This window comes from Abrus precatorius, unplaced genomic scaffold (assembly GCF_003935025.1).
Source record: "Abrus precatorius isolate BTA unplaced genomic scaffold, Abrus_2018 Scaffold8, whole genome shotgun sequence".
Lineage (NCBI taxonomy): Eukaryota > Viridiplantae > Streptophyta > Magnoliopsida > Fabales > Fabaceae > Abrus > Abrus precatorius.
In genome coordinates, this window is record NW_020874428.1 from 26,815,292 (window position 1) to 26,827,500 (window position 12,209).

Genomic DNA, 12,209 nt, shown 5'->3' on the forward strand with positions numbered 1-12,209 from the left:
CAAAATCTGGGTCCACGATGACAATATTTAATCAGAAAGGAAAAGGATAGATATCATGTGAGGGATAAGAAAATAGGTATAACACGAGAGGAGGGCATAAAAAATTTTGTGCCTATAAAGTACAATCATATTAGAGATCATTCCATAACAAATCGCTGTTTATTTTAGCTAAGATAGTCAATTTGAACTATGATTGAGAATAATTGATATAATAATACAAAAGCATGTGAGAATAATTGATATAATATTAGAAGAAATTGTGCTTTCGGTTGGTCAAAGCAACTATACAAATTCAGAGGTATTATATTCCCTGCCTAGGCCACATGTGCCATGGCCCAACTCTTCATTGGCATCTTTATCCATTTGAGGGCAGGACATAATCTAAAATCACTGTGCTTTCAGCAATGATTGTACAAATATTTATCAAGTTATATCATTATAAATATTTTTTTAATTTAAAATAAAATGTATAAAATTTAATGTATTGATAGTATTAAATATTATATTTTTTTATAAAAAATTATTATATATAATTTTTTTATCATGTACAATATAGTACATATTTTTTAATTGTATTTAGTAAAAAATAAAAATGTATGTGTAGTATTTAAGTAATGACTAAAAGAGATAAATATTACATAATAAAATTATAAATAATTTTAATTAAATTGAGGAGCTAAATTATATTTTATTGATTTATTTACAATGATTTTAAATAATAGATAAAAAAGGAGTAGATAAATGAAATTTTTTTATGGTATCTCTATAATTATAATTATACAACTTCTAACTGAAATAATTGCTGAATGGATTTTATGTCATTTTTATAGTTTTTTTCCAGAAAATTATTAAATATTAGTATACGATAAGTGCTTAAAAATCTTAGTATGAGTGTGATTACCATTCCAAAAATATTGTTTATATTTTTTAATCTATTACTCTTGAAGAAAATATTTACTATTTTTAATTTTAAAATTAAAGATGCTTATTGCTCAAGCCAAGTAAAAACATGTGCTTATTCTAAACCCTAAACTTATCTTAACCGTAAACTCAGAAAAATGAAACGGCATATCATGCTCTAAAAAGGAGAAAAAAATAATAATTATATATTTTTATAAAAATATATAAAAGGAAAATTATTTGTATCATTACCAAATAAAGAAGAAGAAAAAGAAAACAAACACTTATTTATGGAAGGATCCCCGTGAGACCTTAAAGGGTGACAACTTTCATATCTTTTTAGTTCTTAGTCTAATCAACTCAGCATACATTTGAGGGTTGGATGATAAAAGAGATAGCAAATTGTCAACGAACGTTTCTAACTAAGCTCACAATTTATAAATTTGATACGTATACATTAGTTAGTTTATGTAACTGATAATCCTCTTAAATTCGTAATTGCCCCATCTAAACAGGATATTGCTATTAATATAAAAGCAATTATTTTTAAGAAGATTTAAAGATGTTGTTTTCCGATTTTATGTATGAAATGAAAACTGAAAGCTATACTTTGTTCTTTAATTTTGTCTTAAGAGGTACACAAAATAAACCAAAATTAAAATGATTGATATTATTTAAGTGGGATGTCTTAACTATTATGAAAGCTCAAATGAACCATTACTTTATATTTTTATTTTCTACTATTTAATTTAGATAGTTTGATCATTTTACAATTTATTGATTTATCACTATTTAACATGTCGGTCCCACAAATATTTGTTTCAAATTATGATGGTTGTAGGTCAATGTTCCAAACCAATAGAGCAAGATGTGACACACTCTAATAATGTTTGTCAAGAGAAAGACGCAAAATTAAGAAATTCCTTAAATCAAAGCGTGTGGGAAAGTTTGTCACGGGGAAAAAGAAACAGGCTTTTGAATCAATTTGGCTAGATATGCCGATTAATGTTTAATTAACCAAATAAATGATTAATTCAATTTTATTACACTGAATTTTACACAGAGTAAAGTTTTGGGGGGCATATATATATTATACACACTACATGGCACCGCAAAAATTGTTCTAATGCTGCAATGATACATATATTTCTCTATAAAAAAGCCTGAAACCTAGGTCATTCCAAATGCAACAATGATGTAGGATGGGGTATGCCTTCCATAATCACATAATAATAATTCTAATATGGGATGCTTACGTAGAATGAGAAGCTAAGTTATGGCCCAAGGAAAGGGATAAACGAAAACCTGTTGTTGTCACGTTGCAAAGGATTATTATACACTGAACAGAAATATAGGTGGCTTCCCACTGATGCTGTCATTACTCATTTGGACAGAGACGTGTTGGATTCGTGATGACACCCAACCCCTGACCGCGACCTTTGCCTTTGCCCATGTCTGGGTTTTCCTATCCTTTGCTTTTTTCTTATTATTTTTTCCGGTTATATAATTATTGACAAATTTTTAGAAAAATAGGAAACCATTCCTCATTTGTTACTTGCAATTGCCCCTGCCCTTTAGCATTATCACATTTTTGGCCTTTATTTTATTCAATTCCATGTGTTTATCCTTTCACACAATTAAAATTAACTTAAAATATTATTACCAAGAATATTAGCAACACAATATATATCTATATATATATGCATTGCTGGTATCATTATTGTTAAAAACAAAAATATTTAAATGAATGAAGAGAAATAATATTTTGTCTAATTTAATACAGTTAGATTTTGGTAACAAGAACATAATAAGTTATTAATATGATGTAAAGTGTTGCTAAAGGATAATAATTAAGTTAACAATTATGGTAATAACTAATAATTATCTATCCTTTTTATTGATTCCTATTTAAACACACCCTTAAAGCTTGTCATGTATGTTAATACAAGATTGATGCATTTAAGTCTCACCAATCACAAGTATTAGTAATAGTTGTAATATCATAGCTACTACTGCAGTAAATAGTTGTAATGAAAATATATTATGGCCTCTGGAGTACATATAAATGTTTGATTTAAGTTGAAAGTTTTGGACTAATAAATGCCTGGGTTTGAATTTTCAATACAAACAACCAAAATTTTTGACTGGTGGAGCGGGATAGTGTTCATATTAACACACTTAGTAGAAAATAAGTTTAAATTTAGATTATTATATGATATTATATATTTATTTAATAATAAAAAATTAGTATTTATGAAAGTCGTGTTAAGACAAACACAGGGTCAAACTTCACATGAATAGGGAGAAAAAAGTAATTTGCGTGTGAGGTAGATAGAAAAGAACACAGAACACACACAGTGTCATATCCGTAAATAAGGGGTAAGACTGAGGGGCAAGAAATGAATTGAATTGGGAGACAAGGAGAGAATAGTGTTGGTGGGTCCAATTTTGTTTCCCTACACAGCACTGTGTCTTTTGCACCTTCTTTCTAATCTCATCTAATCTTATGAGCATTATTATATGCACACACAACACACTCACTCACACACACTCTGTTTCAGATCTGAACCCTAAGCTTCCCTTCAAACAGTAAGCATTTTCTCTTGAGATCTTCTTCGTCTCCGCATTCTCCGAGATCTGCTTCTTCCTCGTTGCTCTCTCAACTTGCCCTATGCTCTGCAGTCATTGCTTTCTTTCTTACTTTGGATTGCACCGTGTTCTTGTTTCTTGTCAGTGGTTAATTTAGCTTTCGGTTTGGTAAATTCATTTTCTTCTGTTGTTAGTTGTGATCCTCTTTGTTGTTAGTTTAATTGGCTTACCGCGCATTGGATTGTGCTCATATCGTGCTGAATGGAGCTTGATTTGTTTGGAGATTTGCTTTTCAGATGCAATTCAACAAGTTTTTTTTTTTTTTTTTTTACTTTATCAAAACCAAACAGTGATTCAGAATTATTATTATTATTATGAAACTTTTTGGGCTTATCATTTCCAAGATCCTTATTATGGTTTAATTGCATCTGCATTGTCTTATGGCTGATGTACTCATGTTTATATATATATATATATATATATATATATATATATATATATTCTTTATTGGTTTTGGCTTTGTTTATATGTGGCTGTTATATGAAAATTCTGCCAATATTGTTTTTCATCTTTACGGAATAGATGTTTCTCTATGTTTGGTGGAAGAAGAACGGACTTTCATATGTGATTTCTATTTTTTGGGGTGCAGGCTAGGTTGCGCAGGAACTCCAATGGCGGTGACAGAAGATCAAAATCCTCTTCTTGGAGAAAACACCTGTGGTTCCTTGTTAAAGAAGCTGCAGGTAATGAACTTCATTTGGCTATTCGTTTGTGTCGCTTAAGATGCCCATGGTCTACAGAGTACTAAGATTATATTATCTTTATTTGCTGTAGGAAATATGGGATGAGGTTGGTGAGAGCGATGAGCAACGAGACAAGATGCTTCTTCAGTTAGAGCAGGAGTGCTTGGATGTGTACAAGAGAAAGGTTGAGCAGGCTGCAAAGTCAAGGGCACAGCTACTTCAAGCCTTGTCTGATGCTAAGCTGGAGCTTTCTGGTCTTCTATCAGCTCTTGGAGAAAAGAGCTTTGCTGGAATTGTTAGTAGCTACTTAACTATGTCTCATGATGCATTTAGAGAGTAATGTGGCAAACTAATTTCCTTTGCATATCTTTTATTCTTTCACAGCCTGAGAACACATCTGGAACTATCAAGGAACAGCTCGCAGCCATAGCACCAGTACTGGACCAATTATGGCAACAAAAGGAAGAAAGAATTAAGGAGTTCTCAGATGTGCAGTCACAGATCCAACAAATATGTGGAGAGATAGCCGGGAACTTGAACCTTAATGATGTTTCACCTGCAGTTGATGAGTCTGATCTATCCCTGAAGAGGTTAGATGAATATCAGTCCGAGCTCCAAGAACTTCAAAAAGAAAAGGTAATTCTGTTGTAGTGCTCAGTAATGTATCAGTTAATCAGAACTTTGAAAACTCTATTTGATTCATCCAGTAAACAGCTTATTGAGAGTTTTGTTTCATTTCTTTGTTTGGCAGAGTGAGAGGTTGCACAAGGTTCTTGAATTTGTGAGTACTGTGCATGATCTATGCGCTGTCCTTGGTATGGACTTCTTCAGTACTGTAACTGAGGTTCATCCAAGCCTAAATGATTCTACTGGTGTTCAATCCAAAAGCATAAGTAACGACACCCTAGCTAGGCTGGCTAAGACAGTCTTAACGCTGAAAGAAGATAAAAAGCATAGGCTGCACAAGGTAAAGCATTTAGAACACTGTTTTATTTCCTTAATTTTTATTTATACAATATCTCTTAACTGTCAATGCACCCAAATGTTGTAATTTTGGTATCCTGTGGTTTTTTTCCTTGCTAAATTCATATATGTTTTCAAGAAATCAGCATCAGTTTTGACAATGGCACCTCAGAAGTGCTCTACCTACAAATGTGGTGCTTTCTTTTCTGCTTGGCATTTTTAATTTAATACCATTTTTACGTTGACCTGGATACCCCATGCAGCTCCAAGAATTAGCTTCTCAGTTAATTGATCTGTGGAATCTAATGGATACCCATCCAGAGGAAAGGAGACTTTTTGACCATGTTACCTGTAATATGTCAGCTTCTGTTGATGAAGTCACTGTTCCTGGTGCCCTTGCTCTGGATTTAATTGAGCAGGTACTACAGACCTTCTGAAGTTTACAGATTTGGGCTCCAAAAATGATGTTAACTGATTTCCCTTCCCCCCTTAACGTAGGCTGAAGTGGAAGTTGAGAGACTTGATCAGCTGAAAGCCAGCAGGATGAAGGAAATTGCTTTCAAGAAGCAAGCAGAACTTGAAGATATATTTGCCCGTGCTCATATAGAAATAGATCCGGATGCTGCCCGAGAGAAGATCATGACATTGATTGATTCAGGAAACATTGAACCAGCTGAATTGCTGGCTGACATGGACAATCAGATAGCAAAAGCAAAAGAAGAAGCTTTAAGCCGAAAAGATATATTGGACAAGGTTGAGAAATGGATGTCAGCATGTGAAGAAGAGAGTTGGCTTGAAGACTATAATCGGGTACTTATAATCTCCATTCTGCTTTTCTTTTTTCATTCTGTATCTGAGTGGTTGGTTGTGCCCAGCTCTGGTGAGAGGCAAAGTTGTACTATTCTGGGTAGAGCACTTACTATCATTGTTAACAGAAGTAGTGAATTCTTTAACCAGAGTCAATCTGCATTTGTCTTTGTAAAACAGGATGAAAACAGATATAATGCAAGCAGAGGTGCACACTTAAACCTCAAGCGGGCGGAGAAAGCTCGGATATTGGTCAACAAAATTCCAGGTATTTATTGAATGAGATTACAACCACCGTCAGACTGTAATTCAATCTGTTGTCAGTGTAGGCAAAACGAAATGATGCATCGATATTGGAATAAACAATTTGTTTCTTTTGGTGAAAATGCAGCTTTGGTCGATACATTGGTTGCTAAAACCCGTGCATGGGAAGAAGATCATGGCATGTCATTTGCATATGATGGTGTTCCTCTTCTTGCCATGTTAGATGAATATGCCATGCTCAGACATGAACGGGAAGAGGAAAAACGGAGGATGAGGGTAAGTTTCACAGATAAGATGATTAGGATAGGATGACTCATTGTCATATTGATTTGAGCACTTGCTGATAATAAGAAAATAAATCTGCAGAAAAATAAAACTATCAGCGTGGCCTATTTCTGTTCACTATTATGTTTGTTACGTACTGTTTGTGGTGAGAGGTCATAACTCATGGATTTTGCAATCTTTAGGATCAGAAGAAGCACCATGAGCAACGAAACACAGAACAAGAAGTCATCTATGGTTCAAGACCCAGCCCTGCTAGGCCAGCTAGTTCCAATAAGGTAGGAGGTCCTCGAGCTAATGGAGGAGCCAATGGTACTCCTAACCGACGGCTATCTCTCAATGCTCATCAAAATGGAAGCAGGTCCATATCAAAAGATGGAAAAAGGGATAATATAAGACCAGTTGCTCCCGTGAACTACGTGGCCATATCAAAAGAAGATGCTGCTTCCCATGTTTCTGGCACTGAACCCATCCCGGCATCACCCTAATAACAAGAACATTATTTTCATCCATATAATTTCGTCTTTGTAGCATTGTCATATTACTAGTTACTGCTGTAGGAATATAATATGTGAGTGACAAGTAATTAGAGAGGAACTGTTCTGCGCTGTGCATGTTAAATTTGCCATTCGGAGGTTTTCTCCATACATGTTGGCTTATCCATTGAAGCCTTTTAATATGAAAATGTACACGGTGGTAGTCATGCCTTTTTCCAAACCCTTGCTCCTATTCATTGGTTTGTTTCACTACCTTCTTTATGTGGTCTAACACCTACTTCCGAATCTCTATTTTCTCCTTTCTCAGTCTGTCCCTGGGCAATTGGTATTTCATGAAGAATAATGCTGAATGGTAGGAACTAATATTTGTCGTGAAAATTGCAGGGATTAGGTGAAATTATAACACGTCAATTTAAAATTATAATATTTTCCTAATCTTTACCATCTCTAACCTCCTTGCTTTTTAATATCAACCGGTGTTTTACCCCTGTATAGAGGATCAGCAAGCTGTCTTTTGGCATCCAGCAAACCGCCTTGCTTTGGCACAGATGGGCATAATTATCAGGTTCCAAGTTACCTTATTATACAAAAGCCTTCCAAAATGTTGGTACTCCAGTTCATCCATTTGGGTATATTTTAGTTTGTGCATTAGTGTATATCAGGGCATATACAAAGCATCCTTATAGGCCAGCTCTCATCTGCATAAGTTTATGGAACATATAATAAATTTATAGAACAAAATAAAACTGATAAAGTCATCAACTTCAAGAAAACAAGGAGAGAGGAATACAGATCCTAAGTTAAGCATGTGAGGAAGGCTAACATGGTCACGGAAAATTCAGAATTAGGGGTAAATGTGAATTATAATCTTTTTGATTTGGTCCAGTCACATGAAAAATGTAGTTGTAGAGATGGATGTCCAAGCACATCAAGAGAAGGGAAGCGATAGAGAAGATGGTCTGGCCTATTCTGAGAGCAATGATGACATTGCAACCAACCATGTTTAAAATTATATCACACCATCCTCGTAATTCAATTCTACCCCAATGGAAAAGAAGGAAAAAAGGAGTTTTAAATTAAAAAGAAAAATATTGTCTTTCGAACTGCAGTGTATAACAAGATTATTTCATAAATATTTAGGGTTATTTATTTTAAGGTTAAATATAATCAATTTGAAATAGTTAAAGTTAATTAAAATGTATGTTGAAATTAATTTCAGTTAGAACTTTATATTAATGCGTATTTTTTATTGGAAACAATAAAAATTAATCTTTTAATGCCAAAACCAATAAGTATTAAATTACAGGACTAACGTTGTCAAATAACTTGTTTAAGTTATTTCAGGCATGCGTATTATTAACCAAATGTCACATTATTTATGTTATAATCTACTTTTATATTAACATAAAGTTTTTTTATCTTTAAATAAAAGTATTTTTAAAAATTATTTTAAATAATTTTTTAAGAATTTTTTATTGCAGTTTTTTTCTAGTATTTAGCTTTTAGTATTTAATATTCTTTTATTCTTAAAAATGAATTGTATGTTTTTCAAATTCAACTATAAAAATTCATCCCTTTCATAAGCAATATAGCAAATGAATAAATTTAATTTGAAAATTAAAATATAAATAGAAAATTCATGTTTATATCAATTAAAGTTTTTAAACACAGTATATTAGTAAAAACAAATTATTTAATTTTTACATTTCAATAATTTTTTAAAAAATAGAGGCTTTTTCTTTGTCAATGTTTTGTTTAGAAGAGGAAAGACAGAGAGAAAAACAAGATTATTTAAATAAATATATTATATAAATAAATATAAATGAATCAACGAAAATAAAAAAAATTATATACAAAGTGATATTACTTAGGTCTGACTCACCCAAAAGATTTGTTTCTTCTTTTGTCAAACGTAGTAAAAATTTGCACACATCAACGCGGCAAGGAAAGACGGTCGAGAGCACAAGCTTGGAATAAAGAGAAGAAACGACGTCGTGTGGTTTGCAATAGCTTCTGAGTTTGAGAATTTGGGATGGCGAGCGAGAACGAACCCGCGAAGCTGCTTTTACCATACCTTCAACGCGCCGATGAATTGCAAAAGCACGAACCTCTCGTCGCTTATTACTGTAATTATAATTATCTAATTTTTCTTCTTTCTTTTTTCGATCCTGTATTTGATTATTGCTTCGCGTCTTCTCAATTTTCCCTTCACCAAATTGTATTGTTTTTTTTCCTCTGCACTGATCTGAAATACACTAATCATTATTATGATTATTATGATTAATCGTTTTTGGTAAAATTAGGTCGATTATATGCGATGGATCGGGGGTTGAAGATTCCACAAAATGAGCGCACCAAGACCACTAATGCTCTTCTCGTTTCGCTCATGAAGCAGCTTGAAAAGGTTTTAAACTAATCATATTGATTATTTGTGCTGATTGTATTCACAATTAACTGTAACACTATGAAACCCGCCAAAAAAAAATGTGTGATACTTCAATTAATCTGGTAGATCCCGAACTCTGTTTTGTTAAAAGGAAGTGTCTAAATCTGGATAATAGTGATACTATATGGCGTGTTTCAATGACAACCTGCAGTTTTCTTTTCCTATAAAAGATGTCAGTGCTCAATTGGTTTATCCTCAATATGTTTATGGATTTCTACAGGATAAAAAGTCAATCCAGTTGGGGCCTGAAGACAATTTATATCTCGAGGGATTTGCTTTGAATGTGTTCGGAAAAGCAGACAAGCAAGATCGTGCTGGAAGGGCTGATTTGTATGACCAATAGCCTTTTTTTGTTTATTTAAATGCTTATATATAACTGCTAAGTTCCTAGGCTTGAGAGAAATGAGCCTTTAAGCTTATTTGTGGCTTCTTTCGTGTCAGCTTTGAGTTGTTCTATCTCAGTTTTGCATTGAGGTTTATGAGGAATTTTTGTTTCTTCTTGTTCCTTTCTTATTAACAAGACAAGATAGTAGTTCACTCTCTTTACAGTATCTGTCTTTTGCCACACATTCCCTTTACATGTGGTTTGCATAACTCTCTCGGATGTTAAAAGTTTACGTCTGTGATAAGTTTTTAACATATATTCTTTGACCTTTTGCAGGAATACGGCAAAAACATTTTATGCTGCTAGCATCTTTTTTGAGATTCTTAATCAATTTGGAGTGATTCAGCCTGATGTATGTATTTGATGCTTGGCACCTTCCTTTTTTATGCATGTATTGCTGCATTTGCATGTTTTTCACAAAGCTTTTTTTTATTTGGAAACAATTTGCAGCAAGAATACAGCTTCCTGTAATTGTATGTTTAATGCTTTTTTTGAGTTTCTCTTACAGCTGGAGCAGAAACAGAAATATGCGGCATGGAAAGCAGCTGATATAAGAAAAGCTTTGAAAGAAGGAAGGAAGCCCACAGCTGGCCCCCCCTATGATGATGAAGATCTGTCAGTTCCATTGAGTGCTTCAAGTATTAGATATGTATGATTTGAAACCTAACCTGGTATCTTCTGAGTTTGATCAGTTACTAATACATATATAATAGATTAATAAGTATAAAGATTAACTTTCATTTGTTTATTCTTGCAGGACCTAGAAACTACTGAAACCACCGTTACCAGTCCTGGACCAGAATCTGATTCATCACATAGTTATCATAACCCTGCCAACTATCAGAATCTGCCCAGCACTCATCCTGCACCTAAATTTCATGATACTGTTAACGACCAACATTCTGGAAACATTCCACCATCTATGCCGTTTCATGATAGAGTAGATAATAACCAGCATCCGTCCATTGTTTCTCCATCAGCTCACTCTTACACACCTGCAGTTTATCCTTCACAAGATTACCATCCTCCTCCACCTTCACAAGATTATCATTCTCCTCCACCTTCACAAGATTACCATCCTCCTCCACCTTCACAAGATTATCATTCTCCTCCACCTTCGCAAGATTATCATCCTCCTCCACCTTCCCAAGATTACCATCCTCCTCCACCTTCCCAAGATTACCATCCTCCACCTGCCAGATCAGAAAGTTCTTATCCTGATCCTTACAGCCATCAGCAATTCTCACCAGATCACTCACAGCATTTAGGTCCTAACTACCCTTCTCAGGAAACTTCCTCTTATTCTTACCCCCATTTTCAGTCATATCCAAGTTTTACGGAAAGCAGCCTTCCATCTGTCCCATCAAACTATACTTATTATCAAGGGTCTGATGCTTCCTATTCTTCCCAGTCAGCTCCGCTGACTACAAACCATTTATCAAGTGTTCAACACAGTTCCAGTAGCAGAAATGGAACTGTCGTGGAACCTAAGTCAATTACTCAGACATACCAGTATGACAGTAACTACCAGCCAGCACCTGAAAAAATAGCAGAAGCACACAAGGCTGCAAGGTTTGCTGTTGGGGCACTGGCATTTGATGATGTCTCAATTGCAGTAGACTACTTGAAGAAATCACTTGAGTTGCTGACAAATCCATCTGCTGGCCAGTGAGATTTTATGCAAATAATAATGTTGGTTTCCATGGTATTTCGACCTATTATTTGCATGTCTTATTTTGTAAAGTATTATATGCATCATGCATGAAAGAGTGAAGAAATTCAGTGAACATGACTTTGAACGGAAATCATGAAATCTGCCTGGAGTGTGATCGTTCTTGTTTAACTGGAAATTGTTAGATTCGTTGTTTGTCAAGGGGTTGTGGTACATATAAAATGTCTGATTGATGAATTTCAGTTGTCTGTCTGGATCAATTCTCTTTCTTTTTTGGGTCTTTTCTCTGAACTCAATTCAGGTTTACGTTCATTTCATCTATTGATCCTGTGGAATTGAATCTCGAGCAGTGAAATTCCTTAGCACGTCATAAAACTTGTTGCTTAACAAATTCCATTTCAGCTATTAGGACAATTTGGTCTGGCATACAAACCTATTCCATTTCGGTGTATGTCTACATTTCTGTAAGGATAATCATAATTTTTCCCAGCTGGATAGCCATTGACGGAAATTGTCATGAGGAATACATTTTATAAGTTTAACGATATTGTACTATGACTCGTACAGACTTAATCGGGCACCTATTTTCTTTTTAATTTGTCTAAGAAACATACACAGAAAAACATAGCAAAGATAAAGGAGTCATTTAACGGGAAAAAAA

General features: G+C 34.0%; 2 protein-coding genes across 4 annotated transcripts; both read left to right on the forward strand.

Annotated features, from left to right (window-relative positions):
• Positions 1 to 3,400: 3,400 nt before the first annotated feature.
• On the forward strand, positions 3,401 to 7,304 carry LOC113847011 (65-kDa microtubule-associated protein 1). Of its 3 annotated transcripts, none has more exons than XM_027475832.1 (10): positions 3,401 to 3,657; positions 4,139 to 4,232; positions 4,324 to 4,527; positions 4,617 to 4,868; positions 4,984 to 5,199; positions 5,459 to 5,614; positions 5,694 to 6,005; positions 6,183 to 6,270; positions 6,394 to 6,542; positions 6,734 to 7,261. In XM_027475832.1, exons 2-10 carry the CDS (start codon positions 4,161 to 4,163, stop codon positions 7,034 to 7,036), a joined length of 1,752 nt encoding a protein of 583 aa, XP_027331633.1. In that variant the 5' UTR covers positions 3,401 to 3,657; positions 4,139 to 4,160; the 3' UTR covers positions 7,037 to 7,261. The 3 variants fall into 3 exon arrangements, with proteins under 3 accessions (XP_027331633.1, XP_027331631.1, XP_027331632.1); XM_027475830.1 differs by having other exon boundaries at positions 3,410 to 3,489; positions 6,734 to 7,304; XM_027475831.1 differs by having other exon boundaries at positions 3,419 to 3,629.
• A 1,634-nt stretch (positions 7,305 to 8,938) lies between these two features.
• LOC113846888 (protein HOMOLOG OF MAMMALIAN LYST-INTERACTING PROTEIN 5) lies at positions 8,939 to 12,190 on the forward strand. Its single transcript, XM_027475611.1, has 6 exons — positions 8,939 to 9,171; positions 9,349 to 9,449; positions 9,712 to 9,821; positions 10,153 to 10,228; positions 10,385 to 10,525; positions 10,634 to 12,190. The coding sequence occupies exons 1-6, from the start codon at positions 9,078 to 9,080 to the stop codon at positions 11,546 to 11,548; spliced, it is 1,437 nt and encodes a 478-aa protein (XP_027331412.1). The 5' UTR covers positions 8,939 to 9,077; the 3' UTR covers positions 11,549 to 12,190.
• Positions 12,191 to 12,209: the final 19 nt, after the last annotated feature.